This window comes from Equus asinus, chromosome 20 (genome assembly GCF_041296235.1).
Source record: "Equus asinus isolate D_3611 breed Donkey chromosome 20, EquAss-T2T_v2, whole genome shotgun sequence".
In the NCBI taxonomy this organism is placed as follows: domain Eukaryota; kingdom Metazoa; phylum Chordata; class Mammalia; order Perissodactyla; family Equidae; genus Equus; species Equus asinus.
The window spans coordinates 66,132,676-66,157,993 of record NC_091809.1 but is presented as its reverse complement, the minus strand read 5'-3'; the positions used below and the strand labels follow the sequence as shown (position 1 = coordinate 66,157,993).

The following is a 25,318-nucleotide window of genomic DNA, read 5'->3' as shown; positions in this document are numbered from 1 at the left end:
TCCCACCTTAGGCAAGCAGCAAAACACTCTGGTCCTCAGCTCCTCATGTGGCACACGGGGGAAGTAAGATTAAATAATGAGATGTAAGTAAAGGCACCTGGCCCCTGGTAGGTGCTCTGGCTCTCTCTCTCCCACCACCACCCTACTCTGACCTACCATCTCTCATCTGGATTATTACAAGTGGTTTTCTTCATTCATTCTGGACCACTCCAATTCACCCATCTCTGCCCAGAAAGCAAATGTGATTGTGTCACCACTGTTGAAAGATCAAAATCCTCAACATGATTTATAATAATTCTTTCCAAACGGCAGGTCACGAGCCATTAGTGGGTCATAGGAACAATTTTGTGGGTTACTACCAGCAATTTTTTTTGAATGGAATAAAATAGAACAGAAATACCAGAGATTGCAATGCCAGTCCTAAGTGTAAGTATTATTTCATAAACTTTTTTGCTCATTATAGGTTCTGCCAAAAACTGTTCCAAGGCCTCTGGCCTACGACACCCTGAATGATAGGACCCCCGCCTCCTCCTTTAGCCTATTTCTCAGAATCTCCTCCCAGTTGTCTGCGCTCTACCCACACCAGCCTTCCTTAGACTCCTCCAACATAGCATGTTCCCTTGTGCCGGGAGACCCCTTAGGACATGCTGTTTTCCTCTTTGCCTAGTTAACGCCATCGTCTTGTCTCAGCTCAGAGGCCACATCTTCAGGCAAACCCCAGAACATTCCCTGAATCCCCGTGAGGGTCGGGTTCTCAGAGCATATTCAGTATTCAATTATTCCTTTAATAACATGCTTCTTTGATTAACGACAAGCTTTCCCACTAGGCTGCCGTCTCCATGCCGCAGGCACCCTGTTCCTGTTCACCACTGTACCCAGCCTGCGCAAAGGCGCTCAGTGGGATGAATGAAGTAACGAGTCAACCAACCGTTACCAACCATGTTGGCTGGTCTCCTTTCTTTCTTGGTACTGCTTTTGTTTCTAAGCCTTGCACAGAGTAAACCACAGCAGGGCTGTGCTGTCTGCCTAGCATAAGAACTTCCTATAACATGATTTCTTCATTTGAGTCTCGGGGCTTTTGATGGGCTAAAACTACGTCAAAGTTGTATAAATGTGCGGACGGTGAAGCATTTCCTTGAGGAGGGGGAGACTAATTTTCAGCGGGTTTCAGAGGAGGTCTCTGCCTACTCGCTCCAAAGAGCCACAGTTCTGTGAGCATCTCAGACCGCCCCTCTGCATCCTTGAGGGCTCCTGGGGCGCGCTGCCTCGGGAGGCTACTTGGCTCCCAGCCCAGAGGACGTCCCTTCCCAGCCCCGCCGATTCGGCAGACCTCGCTCAGACCTTCCATTCTTGGGGGCGCGTCTCCGCGGACTGCAGAGAGGAGGCGGCACGGCGGCAGGTGACCTGCGTCTCCAGGCTCGGGTGCAACCTTGGGGACGTTGCCTGCATCCCTGAACGCTAGCTCAGGGCCTCCGCAGCCATCTTCATGGAGGGAGGGTGCTAAGGAGGCGCGGCCTCTGGAAAGGGACCCGCCCTGCTGCCGGGGCCGCCCAGCCGAGCCCCGCTGCGCGCTCTCCCCGCCGCGCCGCGCCGCGCTGGGCTTGTCACTTCCCCTCCCAGCCCGGCTCCGCGGCCTCCCGCGCTCCCCGCCCGCGGCCGCCCCGCCGCGCTCGCAGAGGCCGTCATGGGTGCCGCGCGCTGGCTCTCGCTGGGCAGCCTCCTCGCCCTGGCGGGGCTGCTGCAAGGCCGGCTCGTGCGTCAGGAGGAAGCCGGCTTTGGCGAATGTGACCAGTTTTTCTACGCCGGGACCCCGCCTGCAGGGCTGCCGGCCGATGGCCACGTGAAGATCTGTCAGCGCGCCGAGGGCGCCGAGCGCTTCGCCACCCTGTACAGCATCCGGGACCGCATCCCCGTGTACTCGGCGTTCCGCGCCGCGCCCCCCGCGCCCGGCGGCGCCGAGCTGCGCTGGCTGGTGGAGCCGCAGGTAAGCGGGTGGTTCTCGCGCCCGGGCGCCGAGCTGGCCTCCAAGGGCGCTTTGCAGCCACCGGAGGGGCAGGGCGGGGAAGGGCAGCCCCCACGCGTTTGGGCCTTGGGTCAGAAAACGCGGGTCTCGGATCCACTCCCCCGCGCCCCCGGAATTACAGCCTACCTCGCCCCCTGTCAAAGCCGCAGCAAGAGCCTGGCAATCTGGGAGCCTTCGCTTTCGATCTGCCAGCCTTTGCTTAAGCCGCAGGGGCGGGAGATCCCCAGCGGGAGGTGGTTCTCCCTACATTTTGGGCGCAGACATCTGCAGTGTCTCATTCATTTCCTGAATAGTGGGGAGCGTGAGACAGAGACCCGGGAGACCATTCAGATCAGCCGAAAGCCCGGGCTGGCAGCTCAGGCCTTTGCGCAGGTCATTGCCACAGTTCTTTGGGAGTAGGTAGGTGGCTGGGCATTTTCATGCCCATTTTACAGAAGAGGAGACCAAGGCTCCAGGGGGATGGATGAAAAGACTTGGGGAAGACTACCCAGCTGGAAAGATGGGGCAGGAATTAGCTTTGTACTAGGGAAAAGCTTTCTTTCTGCAGAGGCCGCCTTGAGCCTGAAAACCCTTCTCTTCTGCACATGACATCGAGTAACTTCGATTTGAAGTTGTGTTGAGTTACGACAATAACATAAGAGTATAGATTTTTAGAAATGCAATGGGATACTTACAAATAGTAGGGAAACTGACTACCTCCAACTAATGGGAAGGACAAACCAGTTTTTTCTCACTTTTCATATCTATAGTTATCAGACCACTTTGAAATCATGTCACCTCTCGGGGTGTTCTGTCCGGTCTGGTGAGGGTGACCAAACACTCTGAGGGGCCCCCAGAGGCCCTGCTGAACCTGCTTTACCATCCTGCCCCACCTCTGCTGGGCCAACCTCCTTTCTGGAACACCCAGCCAAGCTGCCCTTTGGCTGGTTCTCTGCCTCTCACCAGCCTCCCACCCACTTCCCACCCTTGTCCCAGCAGCCAAGGCCACCTACCTGGGGGAGGAGCTGACCCACTCAACCCACCCACTCTCCATGGCCACAGCTGCCTAGGACCACACTAAGAACAGGAGACCGGCCGTCGGGTGCTTCATTCAGAGCCCTGGGCTGTAATCTCTGTACAGTAGTCCCCCACTTGCACGGTTTCACTTTCCACCGTTTCATTTACCTGCTGTCAACCTGAGTCCGAAAATATTAAATGGAAAATTCCAGGAGTAAACAATTCATAAGTTTTGTGTCGCGTGCTGTTCTGAGTAGCACAATGAAATATCAGATCGGCTGTCGCGGTACTGAGGCACTTGTGTTCAAGTGACCCTTATTTTGCTTAATAATGGTCCCAGAGCACAAGAGTAGTGAGGCTGGCAATTCAGATATGTCAAAGAGAAGCCATAATGTGCTTCCTTTAAGTGAAAAGGAGAAAGTTCTGAACTTACTAAGGAAAAAAAAATGTATGCTGAGGTTGCCAAGATCTACAGTATGAAAGACTCTTTTATCTGTGAAATTGTGAAGGAAAAAGAAATTCATGCTAGTTTTGCTTTTGCAACTCAAATATGTATGTGAACGAAGAAACATAATAGATATAGGGTTTGGTACCATCCGCAGTTTCGGGCATCCACTGAGGGTCTTGGAACGTATCCCCTGCAGATAAGCGGGAACTGCTGTAGTCACCTTCAGTTATTTCTAGCTCTGAGTCCTTGGCCGGGCCTCAAGCAATCTGCACCTCAGTCTCCTTACCTTCTCTGCATCCTGTTGATGTCAGGAGCTATGAGATCAGGCGTGGGAAAAAGCCTTTATAAATCATACACACTTAAGATGTATATTAATCTAAAATTAGTTTGTCCCCAAAATATCCAAAACAAAAAGTGACAAATGTTGGAGAGGTTGTGGAGAAAAAGGAACCCTCATACACTGTTGGTGGGAATGCAAACTGGTGCAGCCACTATGGAAAACAGTATGGAGATTTCTCAAAAAATTAAAAATAGAAATACCTTATGACCCAGCCATCCCACTACTGGGTATCTATCCAAAGAACTTGAAATCAGCAATTCCAAAGGTCCCATGCTCCCCTATGTTCATTGCAGCATTATTTACAATAGCCAAGATGTGGAAGCAACCTAAATGCCCATCAACTGATGATTGGATAAAGAAGATCTGGTATGTAAAATTAGTTTGCCCCCAACTGCACCCCCTAGAGCCTCTGTGTATCCCCCAGCTCATTGTGCATTGTGACTGTGGGCCTATGACAATAGATGACCTGAGGATCAGCCTCGAGGATCTCGTGGACGGCTTGGAGAGACAGAACATACGCATGAAGAAAAACAGGAACATGTGCTAAACAAATTCCGTTAAATCCAGAATACACTTTGTAATCACCTGCTGTGTGCCAGGCACTTAGGGTACCTGGAGGACAGAGTGTAGCTGTTGGACTCGAGGCTCCCTGGGCTGCAGGCAAGTCTTGCTGGGTGGAGAAGTGGCATAGCATCTGATTAGAGCCACTCTGTGTGGGTTCAAATCTCAGTTCCTCCGTTAACTAGCTGTAAACTTGGGCAGGTTAACTTGGGGATAATAACAGCGTGGTTTTGAGGATTAAATAAGTTACGCTATGTAAAGTTCTCTGAGAGGGGCCTGGCACAAAAGTACTGTCTGTTAGGATGACATAAGCAAAAAATCTTAATTTAATAAAGGTAAACAAAGTCCTCTTAGAGTTACTCTGTCTTGGGGGTGAGAGGGGAAAGCCTTAGGGTCAAGATGACGTTTGTGCTGTGCCTGGAAGGATGAGATAGAGTTCAAAAGGGAGACAAGAAGGAGGAGGACATTCCCAGCGAGGGAATGGCATGAGTGAGGATGCAGCTTCTCGCGTTAGTGTGTGGGGAGTGGTTGGAACAGCTGAACTAGTACAAGTGAGTAATTAGTCTACTCAAGTGATCAGAATCATGGGGATAATGGAAGGGAGGGGTCAGGTATGAAGGAGTAATGAAGAAAGGCTTAGGGAGGCAGGGCCATTTATGTAGTTACAGAAGGAATCCCAAAAGAGCATGATTTGGCAGGAGGAAGTGGATAGAATCAAGTTACCTAGGCAGTGGAGACCCTGGGCCCCTGGGGCGCGGGTAATGAGGAATGGGACTGGGGAGATCAAAGCAGGTGAGGAAGGCGGGGGAAATAGTTCTAAATGGCACTTCCAGACGTGAGATATACAGCCGAGGGGAAAGTATAGGAGGCCAGAGTTCCCAGCTGGGGGGGTTGGAATGGTCGCAGTGGCTGAGCAAAGCAGTCAGGATGCTTTTCCCTGCAAGATCGGCTTGTACCGCCTCCTTCCCGCCCCAGCCTTAGATCAAATCTGCCAGGAGCCAGAGGGTGTTGGGAGGGAGGGAAGGAAGGAGTGAGCAGGGAGAAGCTACAAGATGAGATGCAGGTGGGCTTCGGAGCACACTGCAGCAAACCTGAGCCCTGCTGCCCGCTCCCTGAGGCCTGCTTCACAGCCACGGTCCCCACTGCGGAAAGACGCTCAGGGCTCCGTGTGGAATTTTGGCTGCTTCAAAGCACTTTGTAATGCTGAGTCGCCTTGTGCCCACATCACGCTTTTATGAGGTCAGCGTTACCAGGAGGTCCAGCAGACGCTGGAGGAAGAGGCAGGAGACCAAGGAACTGGGTTCTTGCCTTCTGCAGTGAGCCAGGCAGGGCTGCACTGATGCTGGGGCTCACAGAGCCTGATTCAGCAGCTCTCACAGCTGTCCTGCTGTTTCCCTTTGAAAAAAAACCCAAACTCCTAAATTGAAGATCATAGAAACTTAGTCACTCTTGTGCTTAAAACCTTTAAGGTGTTAGCCGCCCAACACCTGCAGGTCAAAGTTCACCCTGCAGAATGCAGTTTACAAGGCCCTGCATGGCCTGCTCCTGTCTCAGCTCCAGCCTGCCTCCACGCCTCCCCACCCTCATATCTTATGTTCTAGCATTATCCAGCTGCCTGGAGTGTCTCTCCTAAACCAGACTGTTTGTCACATCTGTTCCTTTGCTCCTGCTGATTCCTTTTGCCCCAAATGCCTTTTCTACTGCCCCATCTTGCCCCACACGTCCTCCCCTGCTCCATCCTTTAAGACTGCTGAGGTGTCACCTCCTCCAGAAATAATTGCCGCCCTGAGTTAGGTCCACCCCTCAGTGCTCCTGTAATTTCTCTATTTTTGTACTGGCCACATTGTTTTATAATTGCCTGCTTGTGTGTCTGTCTCCTCACTGTGAGCCCTTGAGTGCCGAAGACTGCTCAGCTCATGCTTGTCTCACTCATGCTTGTACTCCTAGTGCCTAGGATGTGGAATGCCCTCAACAATGTTGAATAATATAATCTGATGTTCGGAGGGTCACTCAAGTAGCAGCGGGTGAGATGTTCTGCTTGAGCTTTCTTGCTGGGGAGCTTACTGCTTCAGAAACTTGCCCCTAGCTGGCCAGCAGCCACTGTTAGAGACATGTTCCACATGCAGAGCTGGAACTTTCCTCTAAGTCCCCCCATCGCTCCTAGCTCTGGCCTTGAGAACTACCCCAAGTGATTTGGATGTCTTCTCTGGCTAACGGCTCTTTAGTTGTCAGATACAGGATCCCATGCCTGCCCACGTTGGAGGAATTTAAATGGGACCTTCTGAGGGACAGAATGAGAACTTCAAAAGGAAGCAGAGGAAACAGAAGGCTGTTGTGGGTTTTGTGTGGAACGTGGCACCTTTAAATCGAGGATGAGGAGAAGACAAGAAGGTTGAGAAAACATGTCCCTATTAGCATGATGGAGCTGGTTTGGAGGGTTTCCAGCCAAGACTCCAGAGACCTGAAAACTGGCTTTTGGTTTAGAAAAGGAAACCTCAAATCTTGACTCTCTCGACTGCTTTCCATGGAATGAAAGAATTTTTGGATAAGGTACTACTGATGCCTTTCCAGAGGACCATATGCTAGAGGCCAACAGATGAGCCCTATCATTTTATAAACATGAATTCTGGAAGGAACTGGCTTTATGTTCAACTTATACTTATTTAATCTTACAAAAATGCTGTGAGGTAGATATCGTTCTCTTCATTGTGGAGATAAGGAAATTGGCTCAGAGAGGTTAATTGATGTGCCCAAAGTCACACAGCTTGGATTTGAACTCATGCCTATTTGCTCCTAGTCTAGTGCTCTTTCGATACACCGTGAAGATTCTTTGACTGCACGGTGGATCCTCTGCGTTAATGGCTGTAGGACTTTAATTCCCATCTTTTACATAGGAATCTTAATTTCTACTCCATTTCTCTTTCCCAACAATCAAAGGACAAGTGGGAGCATGTATTTGGCCACATAAATGTTGCTCAGGTGTCAGTGGCTCTGGAGTAAAGGGAATATTCTGGTTAGCTGCAAAAAAGCATGTTCCTAAAGGGCACAATGAGGTCATATTTCAAATCTTAGCAAATGCACGAGAACAGTTGTCACAAGTTAGAAACTTGATGAAGTCCTTGATCTTTAAGTTCCACCAGTGGCTTCTTGCCTGCACATCCTGAGACTGTTAGACATACTGTTTAGTTTATTCTGATATAGTCCCCTTTTCACGTATCAGAGAACAGATATATAGAAGACGTCATCCACTTAAATCTCTGTGTAATCTCGGCAAACAGGACTGTTCTGATTCCTACTTCCTAGTTAAGAGACTTGAGTTCAGATTCCTGCTCTGCCATTTACAGGCCATGTGGCCTTAAATTCTTCCAGTTCCTGTTTTTCTGATCTGTTGTAACAGTGTTTACTTCATAGAGTGGTTGTAACAAATAACCAAGATAACACACAGAAGCATGTAGCCTGGTACCTGGAATATGGTCAACTCTTAGGAAATATTTGTGTGTATACTTTATCAAGGTCCTACTCTAATAGGTGTTAGACATACACAAATGCACACACACACACACACACACACGAATGGAATGTTGGACTAGGTAGGTAACTCCTGCAATTCTACAAATCTCTCCTAAAACATAAAACAACCCTCTGTGTATTCTCTCACATGCTTGGCGTATGTGCCCCCTTCACATGCTAGGTGCTCAGAAAGTGCATGGGGATGGTGAGAGATTAAATGAATGGATGGGTGGGTGGATTTAGGTGGTTGACAAAACAAAAGCAAAGTGGGAGCCAGAGATACCTCCGCCCTCCCTGCCCTGAGCAATGGAGAGGTGAGTTGTCAGGAAACAGTGAGCAGTGGCATTCCAGTTTATTATCCTGAGACTGGGCGAGGCTGGGAAGTGGCTGACTCAGGGGATGGTTCCAAAGCCAACCCCTCACAATTTCTTCCTCCCTGGGGGGCAAATAGCAAACAACAGGAGTCACGCATGTCACCCTTCATTGCATTTTCCTCCTTTTATGGCTTTTTCAGCATCTTTGAATTCACCATTTCCATATGGTTCATGGTCATTCTCAGGAGCAAGTGAAGGTACTTGCCCCATGTTGGCAGAACATTTTAGGGACATTTTGTCCTGAGACAGTCCAGTGGTGACAGATCTGTGCACCATTCTTTCAGTTCAGACTTAAATTTGGACAATCCAGGAAAGGAACTCTTTATTGAACTATTTATTGATCTCTTACTATGTGCAAGGACCTTCGCAAATTAGCTCATTCATATAACGCTAGGTATTATGATCCATGTTTTGTAGTTTAGGAAACTGAGGTTCAGAGTGGTTAAATAACTTATCCAAGGTCACACAGCTGCTGGATGGAAAGCCTGGATTGGAGCTTAGGGCTGCCCCTCTCCGAAGCTCTCAGCTCTCTTTCTGCTCTGTCTTGCTGCCTTCCAATTACAGTGTCAGTGTTTTTTCTCCAGATGCCAAATTGACTGACAAGATTTGTTATTTTGTTTTTGTTTTCCTGAATTAGTCCAGTTCTTTGGGTGATTTGTGGCTTGGCTTCTAACACATCCTTCTGAAAATCCCAGCTTCAGAAGTCGTGAGCTCAGTTACTAGCTCACGGCGGTTGAATGGAGCTTTCCTGGAGGAAGAAAGATTTTACTCTTTGGGTTTCAAATTTCACTTCCTTTTAAACTGTCAGCTCTACAAGGGAAAATATGGGAAAATAAATCCTTCTACTTGCCGGTAGCTTTCACTTCCAGTGGTCTGGTCTTGCTCCCAGAATTACTGTTATTTCCATGACTGTTATTTTCTCCTTCAAGTTGCATATCGCGTCTCCTGAGTGGTCACATAGCCTTTTGACTCCATAGAAGTTGACATCGATGGCAGCGATAATTCGTTGCCTGCTGATGTATCTATTTGGCCACTGAAAGGAAAGAGAAATAAAAAAGAAACCGACTCATAGGGTGAACCAAAAATAGAAGCACCATTTAGTATTCCAGTTATGCTTTTACTGACCCAGTGCCTGACAGAAGTGTGGCTCAATCAAAAGAGGTCAAGCTGAGGGCATTCTATATTTTTAATCAAAACTGAAAATTTGGGTACATTTCATTTTGCAGAGTAAACGGATGGCTGAAGTAGTATTTGAAAATATCGATTAAATGACGTGCTCCAGGTGACTTGCACCTTAATTTTAAAGATGATTGTGCTTGAGTTTTGATTGACCTTCAGTCGGGAGGAACACCTGATGCTTTAACAAAGCCGTGGGCCCACTATCGATTGATTCATTAAATCAGCAAATGTTTGTCGGACCGTCTGCTGGGTGTCGTGCACTGTTCTCGGCCCTGGGAATAGAGCAGTGAATCAAACAGACAAAAATACCTACCGTCATGGAGTTTATTATTTAATAGAGGACACAGGTAATAAATAAAATAAATAAATAGTAGACAGCATATTAAATAGCAAAAAGTGCTAAGGAGAAAAATAAAGCAAGGCAGGAGGATATGAGCTATCAGGGAAAAGTGAGGTTTTAAAAGGGTTTCCACGGAAGACATCACTGAGAAGGTGCCTTTGTGTAGAGACCTGAAGGAAGTGACAAAGCCAGTCATGCAGGTATCTGGGGGAAGAACGTTCTAGGCAGAAGGAATGGTAAGTGCAAAAGCCCTGAGGCACGAGTGTTCCTCATGTTTGAGGGAGAGGCCAATGTGGCTAGAGGATAAATGAGGAGAGTAGCAGGAGGTGGAAGATCATTTAGGGTCTTCTGGACTATTTGTAAGAAATGTGGCTTTTATTCCACGTGAGATGGGAAGCCCTTGTGCTGGCTTTGAGCAGAGGGTTGTCATGTGACCTGACTCACACTTTAATAGGATCATTTTGGCTGCTGCATTGAGAACAGAGTATGGGTTCAAGGGCAGATGCAGGGAGGCCACACAGGAGGTTTCAACAGTCTGGCAAGAGACGGTGGTGGCTTGGACCGGGGTGGTGGCAGTCTAGTTGTGGATAAATTTTGAGGAAAGTCCCATGAGCCTTTGGGATGAGACAAAGGGAGGAGTCCCAGATGACTCCAAGGACTTTGGCAGAACAACTGGAAGACTGGAGGTGCCAGGAAGAGGATGGTGATACTAAAGAAGGGGCTGCTGTGTTAGACGCACTAGGTGTGAGCTGCCTTTGGGTATCCAGTGGAGCGTCAAGTGGGGGTCACTGGCTGCTTACCACATACTGGACGCTTTTCTAGGCAGTTTTTCCCCACATAACTCACTGAATCCTCACAACGACCATAGGAAATAGGTGCTGTTAGTATCTTCCTTAGACAGATGAGGAGACTGAGGCAGAGGGAGGTTAGATTACTATTCCATGTTCACACAGCTAGGAAGCGGTGGACCTGGGGTTTGAACCCGAGCTGTCTGACACCAGGGAACACATGGAGCTGCCTCCGTTAGCGAACCTATTAATGCGTTGGGAGAGCTCCTGTTTAACTCTCTGAAGGAAGTTCTTTTGAAAGTTCACATGTTCATTTGCCAGGATGTTACAGAGCAGGGCCTGTTCCCAGTCCACAGCCACGAGCTGGTGAAGGTCAGATGCTCGCAGCCTCCCAGAGCACCTTCGCGCTTGTAGCCACGGTGGGTTACAGGTTGGCTAAGTGCTGCATTGGCCGGAGGGTGCTATTGCCCCCTCTGCAATCTCTCTCTATTCTAATTCATCGTGGGCACTTCCTATGGTCATTATGCAAATATACTTTCTCTATCACCAAATTGGAGTGGAGGGGAATGGATCATCTGAAAACTCTGTCAAGCAACAAGTATTGTCCCCTGGGTCTTAGCGAGTGTGGCAGGAATAAGGGAGAGGTCTTGCATCTGTGGGGCCTGGAGCAGTTGCTCCTGGAGGTGGGTTGAGTGCTGTGCATGAGCTTGAGAAGAGCCCAGCTCCTGACCAAATGCCAGTTGCCTGAGAGGGTAGGGTGCAGGCAAACCACACCCTTGAGAGCCCCACCTCTGGAACAGAGGTAGAGGAGCCACTCATCCACCCTTCAGCCCTAGACAGTTCAGGAGCCCCTCCTATGCACCCAGCCTGGTTCTCCAGGGAAGTAAAGCTGGCTGAACCCAGAACGTTCTGAAACTTAATAACCTAGTAATGCAATAAGCCCTGCTTTGGGACCAGAAGAGGGCCTTTGCTCCAACTCAGAACACCCCACCTCCTTGGAAGTGCAGAAATTCCTTTTTCCTTTCTGACTGTTAGTAAGCTGCAGTCCTGCCCCTGTGTGGGTTCTTACCTTTGCCCTCATGTCCTAGGTGATGTGGCTTCAGCCAGCTTGGTAAATGAGCCTTCCCTATGTGTCTGGGAGATGGCAGCGTTGGTTTCAGGAAAGCTCCTTGCCATTATCTTAGTATTTGTATCTAAGGGAAGAAGTTGATTCATATCACATCAGCTTGTTGGTTGAATTGACCGGGATGCATGACTGAACACGGACTATGTAAGGAAATGATGACTGTTTATCTTTCTGAAAGGTTGGGCATCTACTACAGTCTGAGGACACATGGAAGCATGGGGAAAGGAAAGCCAGGTTTATGAGCCATGAAAGGTTTTTTCTCATATGGGATATCTCAATTATATCTGGAGCCATGTTACCCATGGTAACGTCAGATGACTCCTCCATGGCCGAATGGACCCTTTGGGATGGTTGACCTTCTGTACCTCAGTTGGACAGACTTCACCCCTGTCATCCCTACCCTCTGCACTCTGAGGCCCAAGCTCCCATCATCTTTATCCGGGCCTCTGCAAGACAGTTTGCTGACTGGTTAACCCCTTCTGCCTGGGTTTCCTCTAGCCGTCCTCCACTCTGAAGCAGAGAAATCCTTTCAAAACATTAATCCAATCGTGTCTTCGCTGGAAACCCTTCAGGGCTCCCCGTTTCTCTTCAGATAAAGACAAGTCCTTATCATGGTCTCCGGAGACCTCCATGGTCTGTCTCCCGTTCCCCTCCCAGCTTTATCTGGTGTCACACTCCTTGCCAGGCCTCTCCTGCTGGCCACTTTGACTTATTTCTGTTCTATTTTTTTAAATTTTCATGTTCTCTCCTATCATGGGAACTTTGTATTTGCTGTTTTTTTTCTTTTTCTTCCATGATATTCCCAACTAGGTCAATTGCCCAGAATACTCTCTAGTAGCACCACACACACCTTTCTTTGCTATAGATATGTTGCAATTATACACTTATTTGTGTAAGTAATCGAGTGCCCCCCAATGAGACTCTAAGTTCCATGAGGGCAGAGCCCAAGGCTATCGTCACTCCTTGTTGAATTCTGATTGTCTAACACAGGGGCCAGTGAACTTTTTCTGTAAGGGGCCAATTACTAATTATGTTAGGCTTTGTAGGCCATATAGTTTCTGTTGCAACTATTCAACTGGGCTGTTTTAGCACAAAAACAGCCACAGACAATACCCAAACAAATGAGTTTGGCTACGTTCCAAGGGAACTTTCTTTATGAAAACAGGGGGCAGGCTGTTTGAGCTCACGGATTTGGCTCACGGGCTGCAGTTTGCCATCCCATGGTCTAGCATAATGCCAGCACTTAGTAAGCGATTAATGAGTGTTGTTGAAGGTTGTGCACTCAGCAAATATGGATTGAACATTGACAGTGAGATCTGAAAGCTGTTCCGTCCTGTTCCTGTTATGCCATAATAGCCCCAGATCTAGACCTACAGACAATTCCAACTAACCTTTAATGTGGTGGTGGTCGTCGTTATTTATAACATTTAGGCTTTTTTTAGGATTGTAGAAATAATATATGTTTATGGTGAAAAATTTTTTTGAGTATTTTGGAAGTATGTAAAGAAAAAGATCTCACTTTTTACAGATAATCAATCTTTACAGTTTGTGTGTGTGTGTGTGTGTGTGTGTGTGTGTGCGTGCTAACGTTTCAGAAATTTCCATTACACATAGAGACACATGTATGCTCTTATACCCTTTATTCTAGTCCACAAGGTTCAGCGCCCTTTTGGACTCTGTGAAGCCACACCTAACAAGCCCTTCAAACAACCATCACACCCATGGCTGGGAGAGTGAAGGGACTCTTGTTGAGTAAATTTGCACTTAAACAATTGATTTCATTTAGAAATAGAAGACCCGGGGCTTCAAATGCAAAGTCTATTTCCTCACCTTTTCCTTTCAAGTCTATGTCATGTATAACTCCTGGATGGCTTGAAATAATCCTGCCATCTTTTCCCTTCCCAGCTTCCTGAGCAGAGGTCATCCTTCTCCTCTTATAGGAGACAGAGACCCAGGGAGTCACTGGTCTGCCCAAAGTCACAAGGCCAGTAAGTGGCAGAGCTGACAGATCTCATTTCTAATCTGGTGTTCTGTTACTAAGCCCTGTTGCCATGTAGCCTCACATTTAGAGGAACTTGAAGAAAAGTGCCGTTAATAAAACCCAGGAGAAAAGGTTAAAGAAATGGAAATGATTTTGCCTGAGGGCAGATTTACTAGCCTCAAATGGTATTTGTTGTACAACATTGAGAAGTAGATACTGTCTCTGAGACAAGAGGTCAGAAGCTTAAACAGCTTAAGGAGAGTTTAGGTTTGGATGCAAATAAACCATTCCTGACAGTGACAGTTATGCTGTGGGAAAGGGTCTAAGGGCTGTCAAATCCCCTTCTTTAATGGTCTTTAAAATGAGGGGTAAACTTTGCCTGTTGGCTTTGGAGAAAGACTCTCCTTTAGCCATAATTTTGTGTGGAGACAGGCCATGAGCCTTTCCCAGTTTTCGGATGAGGCTGACTCTCACAGGCTGCAATTCCACACCAGGTGGCTCATTAACCAGGCTCGTTACAGCTGTTGCTTTTGCTGCTGTCAACGGTGGGACTGTTCTGCCCCTCCATTCCGGTGACAGGCCAGTGTCTGCGTGTTTCCTTTCATTTATTTACATGATAAATGTGATCACAGCCAATCAGAGACAAGAGTTTATCATAAATTTGTTCTCTTCTCTATCAGTGAACTGGGGTTTGAGAGGTAGGCGTGGAATTACAGGGACCTTCAGTGACATAAATAAGCTCACCCTGTTTACTGCCTGTTCATTCATTTATTCACTCCTGGTCAGCAGGTCTAGAATTTTTCACTGTTTGGCCAGTCCTGGTGGCCTAGTGGTGAAGTTCAGCATGCTGCGCTTTGGTGGCTTGGGCTCAGTTCCCAGGTGCACGCCTACACCCTCGTCTGTCCGTGGCCATGCTGTGGTGGTGGCTCACACACAAAACGAGGAAGACTGGCAGTGGATGTTAGCTCAGGGTGAATCTTCCTCAGAAAAAAAAAAAAAAGAATTTTAGCATTGCAAATGATGAATAGTCACACATCCAGCTGCTGATTGATACTTTTATGAGTATTGTCATTATCATCAGCATCAAAACCATTTTTTGAGTTGTCAGGACTAAGCCAAGAAATAGGAGTCTATGACATGATCCTGGAACAAGACCCAGTCCTTGCCTGCAGGTGTCTAGCTACTTAGTCGGGAAGGCAGATCATGACCAAGAAGAAGTGGTTTACTTAACTGCCTCCCACTAGACTGTTAGTCCTGAAGGGGAAAGGACTGAGCATACAGAGTGGTTAAGAAAAATGGGTTTTTCGAGAGACAAAATTGGGTTTAGTCCAAGCTCTGTCATTTACTAGCTGTGTGACTTTAGAAATGTTACTGAATCTCGTGGCGCTCAGTTCCTCATCTATGACATGGGACTAATAAATTATCCCCATCCTCCGGAGGAGCTAGAAAGATCTGGTGAGACAGCGTGTGCGAAAGGCACTCTGCACTGTGTCTGAGCACTCACTGCATGCACGTTAGGCATGTTGAATGAGTAATAACCTTCGCTTCCCAGACTGTGCTGGTCCCAGTGCCTGCCTTGGAGACAACCAGGATGAGGGTTAGCACGCTTCTACATCTGACCCAGTGTTATTGCTGAAATGGTTCTCTGGCCTGTGCTGGGGAAGGGAGAGGTCAGACTCCTGAGGTGGCCAAACAGGAGAAGAAGAAGACAGGCTGGGCCAAGCAGCACATGCAGTACAGCCGGTGCTTTGTCAATGTGGTAACAACCTTTGGCAAAAAGAAGGGCCCCAATGCCAACTCTGAAGTCCTTTGTAATCCTGACTTTCTCTAATAAGCCTCTTAGCCTAGTAAAAACAAAACAAAACAAAACAAAGCCCCCAAAGCCCTCCAAAGCCACACTCCTGCTCCGTTGCCACCTTAGCTGTGAGTGGTCTCAGCTTTTTCTCTGAGTTCAGCTGCTCTTGTACTTGCCGCTGTGTTCCTTTGCCCATTGATACATTCTCTATTGAAGAATTTGGTAGAAATTCCTTCTCTCTGTCCCCTGGGGTGCTCCTCTGATCTGTTCCCAGACTTCTGGGGCCAAGGCACCCTTGTCTTTTCATTTGTTCCCCAGATTTAATCCAAGTGTCTAGAAGGTTCCATGCCTACAAGGTCCCTGCCCTGATTCCCACAGGAGTTTACTGGATTCTCATAAGAATAGGAGTCAGACTTGTTGGTGCATGAATTATACGTTTACCCAAGCTTATTCAGGTGAAGGGCAGAGCTGTTGTAAGAGATCACTGGCAGATTCATGGCTACAGGAACAGCGATACACTCAGGCTTCAAAAGAACTAGAGCTGGAAAACTTCTAGAAACCAAATGGTCCCACACAGTCTTCAGGATCTTTCTCCCACCCTCCTCTGTCAACTATCTTTTAACCAGTTCTTCTGTGTCCCCATGGGTCCGCCTGGCTGCCAACCCTAAACTATGTCTAGCAACCTTCACACCCTGCCTGTGGTCATTCTCTGAGTTTTTTGGATTGAAAACCCAAGAGAGCCATCTGATTGGTTGCTGAGCAGATTGGCTGTGTCTTAGTTGTCACTGGCAAGGAGGTGGGTAGGAGGGGGTCATGTGGTAAGAAATGCTGCTCTTTCAGAGATAGTGTCAAAGATACTCGGTTAAGTTAGAAGTGGAAGTTGATTGTGGCACATTGACTGACAAGGGCTGATAGACCCGGTGGTTGTCTGGGAGAGCCCACCGTGGGCAGCTGGATTAGACTACTCCAGGGACCCTCACTACTCAACAGAACCTGTTCTGCGTGCCAGCCCTGTGTGTAGTTCACGCTGCAGAGGCCCTGAGGTGGATGTGATCTCCCAGGACCGGGTGAGGTGGGGTCTTATGAAAGATCTCACTGAGGCTGCGTCAGCCAGAGTCCTGGCAGGAAACACATGGAACTCTCAAAGTGGTTTAACAAACAGAACTGAGTGAAGAAACTATTTATGGAGAATTAAGGGAGTTAACAACATGTGGTAAATCACCTAGGGCCTAGCCATGGCATGCAGCTGTCACCATCCCAGGCCTGCGGGGTGGAGGGAAGCCTAGAGAGAGCCATGACTGCAGAGGAACTCAGTCAGAGCCAGGACCCCAGCAACCAGGCAGGGAGGGAGCAGGGGAATAAACACAGTTATGCACCACATAATGACGTTTCGGTCAATGACGGACTGCATATACGACTGTGGTCCCATAAGATTATAATGAAGCTGAAAAATTCCTATTGCCTAGTGATGTCATAACCATTGTAACATCGTAGCGCATAACTCCTCTGTGGTGATGCTGGTGCGAACAAATCTACTGAGCTGCCAGTTGTATAAAACTAAGCACACACAGTTATGTACAGTACATAATATCTGATAATAATCAACAACTATGTTACTAATTTATGTACTTACTATACTCTGTCTTTTTTTTTTTTTTTTGAGAAGGTCAGCCCTGAGCTAACATTTGCCAGTCCTCCTCTTTTTGCTGAGGAAGACTGGCCCTGAGCTAACATCCATGCCCATCTTCCTCTACTGTATACGTGGGACCCCTACCACAGCATGGCTTGCCAAGCAGTGCCATGTCCGCACCTGGGATCCGAACCCGCGGACCCCAGGCCGCCAAAGTGGAATGTGCACACTTAACCACTGTGCCACCAGGCTGGCCCCTATACTATACTCTTGATCATTATTTTAGAGTGTACTCTTTCCACTTATAAAAAAAGTCTACTGTAAAACAGTATGCCATGTTATGATGGCAGCAGCCTCATACGTCTCATGTTTACTGCATCTCTTGATTGCATCATTTCTCTTGTGCTTGATTTAGTCTCCTATTCTTTTGTTCATCATGGCTCCTCAGTGTACAAAATCCACTGCTAATGTTTCCAGTAAGAGGCCACATCGAGTAATTGACCTGGAAACAAAATTAAAAGTGATTTAATTAAAAATTAAAAGGAGTACAGAGGTGAAAAATCAGTGATGGTTATGGCTCACCAGTCAGGCATGTCCCATTCCATCACAGCTATGATCTTGAAGAACAAGAACAAAGTGATGGAAGCTGTGAAAGGATGTGCTTTGTTGAAGGCAATGAGACTAACAAAAATTCAAGAAAGGGCTATTTCAGACGTGGGGAAACTTCTAATGGATTGAAGACCAGACACAGAAGCATATCCTTCTCAAAGGCACTATGATGATCATGGCCAAAGCAAAAAGTTTGTTTGTGATGTTGAAAGAAAAGGCTAGACTTGACTGTGATGTTGAATTTACTGCTAGCTCTGGGTGGGTTAAATGATTCAAGGATTGTCATTCATGACATAATGTGAAAGCGAGTGGTGAGTCTGCGAGTGCTGATGTGAAAGCAGCTGAAGAATTTTGGGAACTCTAGGTAAGCTGATTGTGGAGGAAAATTTACATGCCAGAGCAAATATTCAATATGGATGAAACCTCCCTATTCTGGAAACAGATGTCTGAAAGGACTTCCATCCATAAGGAGGCTTAGTCAATGCCAGGTTTCAAGACTTTTAAGGACAGGATAACAGTCTTGCTTGGGGGCAATGTTGCAGCTACAAATTGAAACCTTTTGTGATCTGGCACAGTGCGAACCCCAGGGCGTTCAAGCATATAAAGCACACACTGCCGTGTACTACAGGAGCCATAAGAAGTCATAGATGAGCCAGCTTCTCTTCCAAAATGCCCTCCTGAATTGCTATGCCAGCAAAACAGGGAAGGAGTGTTTGGAGAATAACATACCTTTCAAGATTTTGCTTGTTGTTTGTAATGTTCCTGGACATCCTCCTTTTATTGGGGAGCTTCATCCTAATATCAAAGCAGTGTTTCTCCCTCCAAACAACACCTCTTTGATGCAATCGGTAGATCAAGGAGTTACAGCAGCTTTTAGGGCCTACTACCTGAGGAGGACCTTTGCCCAGGCTCTTGCTGCAACTGAGAAAGACACAGAGAAGATACTGATGCAGTTCTGGAAGGATTACAACATCTATGGCTGCATCAAGAACCTTGCTTGGTCTTGGGGTGGTGTCACCAAGGAGCGTCTGAATGGCATCTGGAGGAAGACACTCAAGAGGTTTGTCCGTGACTTCAAAAGATTTGCCAAGGATGAGGAGGTTGTAAGAATCAACAAGGCTGTAGTTGAGATGGCAAACAGCTTTACCGTGGGTGTGGTGGAGGATGACACTGAGGAGCTCCTAGAGGCGGTTGCTGAGGCATTGACTAATGAGGAATTGTTGGAACTGGACCAGAAAGGCATGGCTGAGGAAGAGGCAAGAGAAAAGGAAACTGCAAGAGAAGAAAAAGAAGAACCCCCAAGAAAATTCACAGTGAAGGGTTTAGCAGAAGCTTTTGCAGACATCAACAAGCTCCTTAAAAAGTTTGAAAACATGGATCCCAACACTGAAAGGTTTTCATTAATAGAGAAGAATGGGGGCTGGCCCGGTGGTGTAGCGGTTAAGTTTGTGCACTCTGATGCGACGGCCTGGGGTTCACAGGTTCAGATCGTGGGCACAGACCTACACATTGCTCAGCAAGCCATGCTATGGCAGCGTACCGTATACAAAGTAGAGGAGGATTGGCGCAGATGTTAGCTCAGGGACCATCTTCCTCAAGTAAAAAAGAGGAAGATTGGCAACAGATGTTAGCTCAGGGACCATCTTCCTCACACAGACACACGCACTAAAAATAGAGAGGAATGTTTATGTTGTATTATCTGCTTACAAGCAAATCTATGACAAAAAAAGAAACCAAGCAAACCACCATAGACATATTTCTGAAAAGAATGACACCTCCTCAAGAGGAGCCTCAGGCGGGTCCTTCAGGAGGTATTCCAGAAGACATTGTTATCGTAGGAGATGACAGCTCCGTGTGTGTTATTGCCCCTGAAGACCTTCCAGTGGGACAAGATGTGGAGGTGGAAGACAGTGATATTGATGATGCTGACCCTGGTCAGGCCTAGGCGAGTGTGTGTGTTTAAAAATTTTAAAAACAGGGAAATGCTTATGGAATGAGGATATAAGGAAATAATATTTTTGCACAGCTGTACAAGGTGTTTGTGTTTTAAGCTAAATGTTATTACAAAAGAGTCAAAACGTTTTTGAAAACTTAGACGTTTATGAAGTAAAAAAGTTACAGTAGGCTGAGGTTAATTTATTATTGAAGAAGGAAAAATTTTTCTTATAAATTGAGTGTAGTCTAAGTGTACAGCGTTTATAAAGCCTGCAGTGGTGTACGGTCATGTCCTGGGCCTCCACATTCACTCAACGCTCACTCACTGACTCACCCAGAGCAGCTTCCATCCCGCGCAGTCCATTCATGGTAAGTGCCCTATACAGATGGACCATTTTTTATCTTTTATACTGTATTTTTACTGTACCTTTTCTATGTTTAGATACGCAAATACTGTTGTGTTACAGTTGCCTACAATATTCAGTGCAGTAACATGCTGTACAGGTTTGTAGCCTGGGAACAATAGGCTATGCCACATAGGCTTGATGTGTAGTAGGCTATCCCATCTAGGTGTGTGTAAATGTACTCTATCATGTTCACACAATGAGAAAATCACCTAACTACCCATTTCTTAGACTGTATCTGCATCCTTATGTGACACATGACTGTATTCTGGTATCTCTCTTCCCACCCCCTCATTGGCTATTCCAGTCAGAAGCCAGAGGGCAAGGGAGCTCAGATGATGTGGTCCCTAAAAGTCAGCCGCCTGGAGCTGACTCAGAGTAGGGCAGAGAAGAGTGGAGAATGGATCTGGGAGGCTCATGGAGACCACCCGGCACAGGAGGTCTCGCTGGAGTCTGGCCTTGGCACCCAGGTTGACTGTAAGTAGCAGAGAGGAGTAGTGAAGGCAGCCCTATCCACTGAGGACATGGGTGGCAGTACAGAGAGAAGCAGGGAAGCATTTACATTATAACCACGTAGCTGACATGGTTAGGGGACAGGGATCGGTCTGTTTGCATTGAATAAAAGGGAAGATTGGAGAGAAGAGGTTGGAGGAGGTTTTTGGGGGCCCCATGAATATGCCAGTTTGTCATTTAACCGGGAAATATAGCATGCCATTGAAGATGTTAGAGAGAGGAGTGAGACATGCTCGAAAGAATATAAATAGCAAAAATAGACTTGTCGTTCCACATAGGAATAAGGCAGGAAATCCATGTTTACACATTTTTATGATCAGGATATCAGCTGCTCTGAAATGTGGAGGATCTGAATGGCACTATAATGCTTTGTTCTTTCCCTTGGCTTCACCACAGCCCTTGCAATTTGTGGATAATACCTCTCACAAACTATTAATATCATGGACTAAATTAAGCCCAGCTGGAACACTACCTGAGGTGATTTAAACTTTTGTTTTTCAGTGTGGGGTTCATGGACCCCCTGGGGTGGTGGTTAAAAATGCACTTCTGAGGGGCAGGCTGGGTGGTGCAGTGGTTAAGCTCGAAATTTCTGCTTTGGTGGCCCGGGGTTCGCAAGTTCAGATCCCAGGTGTGGACCTATGCACCACTTGGCAAGCCATGCTGTGGTAGGCATCCCACATATAGAGTAGAGGAAGATGGGCACAGATGTTAGCTCAGGGCCAGTCTTCCTCAGCAAAAAAAGGAGGATTGGCTGCAGATGTTAGCTCAGGGCTAATCTTCCTACAAAAAAAAAAAGGACTTCTGAACCCCACTCCAGACCTACTGAATCTATCTCTGGTGTGAAGCACAAGAATCTGCATTTTTAACAAGGACCAAGGTGCTTCTAGTACAATCTGAATTTTCTTATAATCACTATCTAGGCAAGGGGCTTAACTCCACCAGAGACTGATAAATGAGACTCTGATAAAGATCTAGCCTAGCAGCTTCTCAATTTAGAATCATCTGGAGAACTTTAAAAACATCCTGATTCCCACCCCTCCCCCACGCCTAGAGATTCTGTTTTCACTGGTTTGGGGTGAGGCCTGGAGGTTTGATTTTTTAAAGCTTCCAGGTGATTCTGACATGCAGCCAAGAAACTCTAATCTTGTCTGAACTCATAAGATGGAAAATATTAGAAATGGAGGCGTCTCAACTTAACTGGCTTTTCTGAATTCTGCACCACATCGTCAAATGCTAAGAATAATTGCTCTGGAAAAGAAAGCAGAGTCCAGAATGGAAAACAGGCTTCAGTGAGTATGAGGAAGGAAACCAAAGAAGACCAGGGATGATGTAACCTGAGAAAGTCCTGAGCTTCTGGAAAGGTCTTAAAGGAGTCGGCAGCTTTCTTAGGCTCCCAGGAGTTTGAAACTTGGAGCTTTTGGGAGAAAGAGCAGCCAGAGGAATCCCACGGGAGACTGTCTGCCCTCGAGGCCACCCCCTGGCCTCCCCTCATGCCTCCTTTGCCAGCATGTTTAGGGATGGTGCATTTTTTCAATCCCTCCCTTTTATTTATTTTTTTAATTTTCAAGAAGAGGAGAAGTCTGAAATGGAAGTGGAGCATCCTTTCATTCTTTCTTCTATTTCATTATCTTCTGACTTAGGAGGAGAGAGCTCGTCAGTCGTCTGTCTTTGCGTCTCCACAGTTCACCTGACCTGGGCCAAGTGCCCACGTATAGTGTGCGGAGCACAGGACGGGCTGGAAATGCCTGCTCCTCCCTAAAGGCAGGAAGGTGTGTGAGAGGCGTGGGGAGCCCAGAGGAAGGGTGATTCATGGGGAGGAAGGCGGAGAGGACCGGGAAGCCTGCCCGAGTGCTGGAGGGCTGGTCAGGAAGTGAGAAGCCTGCATTTCTCTTTCCTTAAAAAAAAAAAAAAGCATCCTTCTAATTCTTCTAAAGCCGTTTCTATTCCCAAGAGGATGAAGAATATTTTGGATGCCAATCAGGGAGGATATTTTTTTCTTAAATGGGTGGGTTGGAACTCTGTGCATGCCTTTCCTGAGAGGTGAAGGATCTCCTGATTTATTCCTCCTCAGATGCCCTTTATCTGCTCTTGTGGCCCCACAGGCCGCCTGCTGCTTTTCTGAAGGCAGCTCTTTCCTCATGATGGGTATTTTCTGTGGTGAGTGGATTCTCTTAGGATTCACCCAAGGCCTCCGATCTAGTTCATTCGAATGTGTGTGACTGTGCGGAGGGCCTGTTTGCACTGTCCAGCTCCAGCTCCGATAAGATTATCTGATGTTCCAGTTGTCAGCTGCAGGCACAGTTCCTTGTAAGAAGGGGCCCTCCTGCCTACCCGGTGATGGGCAGCGGAGAGCGTCTTTTTAATGTCCCTGTGTGTGTGTGTGTGTATGTGTGTATGTGTGTATATCATATTTCACACAGCAGAAACAAAATTGGAACACCAACTGTTAAGCTTGCCTGAATTTATTTATTTATTTATTTATTTTGGTGAGGAAGATTGGCCCTGAGCTAACATTTGTTGCCATTCTTCCTCTTTTTGCTGGAGGAAGATTGTTGCTGCACGAACATCTGTGCCAGTCTTTCTCTATTTTGTATGTGGGATGCCATCCCAACATGGCTTGATGAGTGGTGTGTAGGTTTGCACCCAGGATCCAAACCCACAAACCCCAGGCCACTGAAGCAGAGCACACAAACTTAACTACTACACCACTGGGCCGGCCCCTTGCCTGATTTTTTTACTCTTCTTGAAAAAGCAAACAAACCCCAAGGGAAACAGCTCCTCTGTCCCCACAGAGTTAGACAGGAGCTCTCTAGGTCGTCTCCTGCTCACAGGTTCTTGTCTGAATCATCCCCCGCATGTGCTTATCCAACCTCAGCCTGAGATTCTCCAGGAAAGGAAACTCCACCCTTGCCGAATCATTGCAGTTTCACTGCCGTTTTGATGATCCTTCTGGATGACCACCTTTTCCAGGGGCGGATCCTGGAGCAGAACTAGGGGCAGACTATTCTCTCTGCAAATTGGAGGAAATCATGTGTGCATCAGAAGATTGTGCTGGAGGTCAATGAGACACTCCTTTCAACAAACACCAGTCACTTCCTGGTGTGCAGGGACGCTGTGCTAGGTGCCGGGAGCACAGAGAGAATCAGGTACTGGCCCCACGAGGCTTCACTTCAGTGCACAGACAGACAGATAAACATCATTTCAGTGCCTGGCTGACTTTTGACTTCTCCCCACTTTGGTGCTCAGCCTGCCTGACTCTACTGTCCACTCATGTCCCACCCTCCTCAGCACTGTCTCCGCTCAGGCCAGCTGCCCATCAATAGCCCCTGAGCCTGTCTTGCTCTTCACCTGCACTTGTGCCTGTTCACTCTCTTCATGTCAGAAGTGCCATTAGCTGTCGCCTGCAGCCCTTTGCCCCTGTCCACCTGGACTCTAAGGTCAGACACTGCTATTCTGTTTGCAGAGACAAGGCCCCCACACTTGAGCCCCACCACAGCACGGAGGCCAGGTCTTTCTCTGCACCTGTCCCTGGACTGGAGGTCATTGCTGTGGGTAAAATCAGTACAAAAGCTACAACTGTGGCCTCAGCAGAGCTGGGCTGCCCGCTTGATCCTGGCTGCCTCTCGGAGCCTTCCTTTCTGCACGGCAGCCATCCTTCTCTCTGTCACAGTGACCTCAGGAGGCTTGCAGACCTTCACTGTTCTCCCTGTGCTTTGTCCCCTGGCCAGCATGTCCTCACTTATGGCAGAGAACCTGACCACCACCCCACACCAGGTCCTCACGCGCCCTCCTCTCCTCTTCCCTTTGTTCTTAGAAGAGGTCCCCTCATCCCAGGCTGACTTCTTCACGTACTCCCAGTATCATTCCCTCTGCTGTCCCTCTCCCCTTGTGCCACTGCTGCTGTCACGGTCACCAGCATACTGATCAGCAAACACCTACCAAGAACCTACTATACTTCATTGTGGTTTAGGCAGACAGAAGTACAAGAGATGATTCCAATGTGTGTGGAACTTACAGTCTGTAAAAATGCAAGGAGCAAATGCACAGAGCTTCTCCAACACGCTCGGATCCCCCTCACTGATCACGCTCTCTTCTTGACTTTTAACCCCCCTATTGGGTTCATAAAACTAATCTTAGTAACTAACTATAAGCCTCTCCTGATTCCCAGCCTCCCCACCCAGTCATCCCAGCCCTCTGCAAAGCCTCCTTGTACTTCTGTGCGCTCTGGGATGTTCTGTGACCCTCTGCCCACTCTCAGGGCTGCCTTCACTCCCTTGCCTCATGGCACAGTCCCCTGCCTGGTCTTGGAGGTCTCAGCTGGGACCCTTCCTAGTCTTCTGGGCTGTGGGGTCCTCTCTTACATCAAAACACTTGTGCAGGCTTGACGCTGGGCAGGGAGTTAAGAGAACGTCCCGGTACCTGCCAGGTCTCTGAGCTGCTTCAGAGAAGGTGCTTGTGAGAGTCGTGTGATTGTGAGATCCTTAGAGGAGTGGAGAAGAGTAAGAGGAAGGACAGAGAGGAGGCGGAGGAGAGCGAGAGCATGTGAGGGTGACAGGTGACACTTGCTGACACTTCATGTTTGTGTCCTGCAGATCACTGTCACTCCCAACAAGCAGCTCCTCCTCTCTCCTCAGTGACAGACACCTCTGTGGCACCTGGTGACTCTGGTCCCTGAGGTGTGCATGGATTTCTCATCCCGGAAGCCCTCAGGGACTAGGGCTCTTTCAGTGGCTCACTGCTCCTCTGGCCCGTCACCTTCTCATTGT

The 25,318-nt window shown here is 47.6% G+C and overlaps 1 protein-coding gene across 1 annotated transcript in view; it reads left to right on the top strand.

The window, feature by feature from the left end:
* Positions 1 to 1,222: 1,222 nt before the first annotated feature.
* The window catches only part of ENDOD1 (endonuclease domain containing 1), a 39,024-nt gene continuing 14,928 nt past the window's right edge, over positions 1,223 to 25,318 (top strand). Inside the window, exon 1 of the mRNA XM_014835398.3 lies at positions 1,223 to 1,984. Within this exon, the coding sequence (XP_014690884.1) occupies positions 1,685 to 1,984 (300 nt within the window). The 5' untranslated portion in view covers positions 1,223 to 1,684. The remainder of the gene's footprint in view (positions 1,985 to 25,318) is intronic.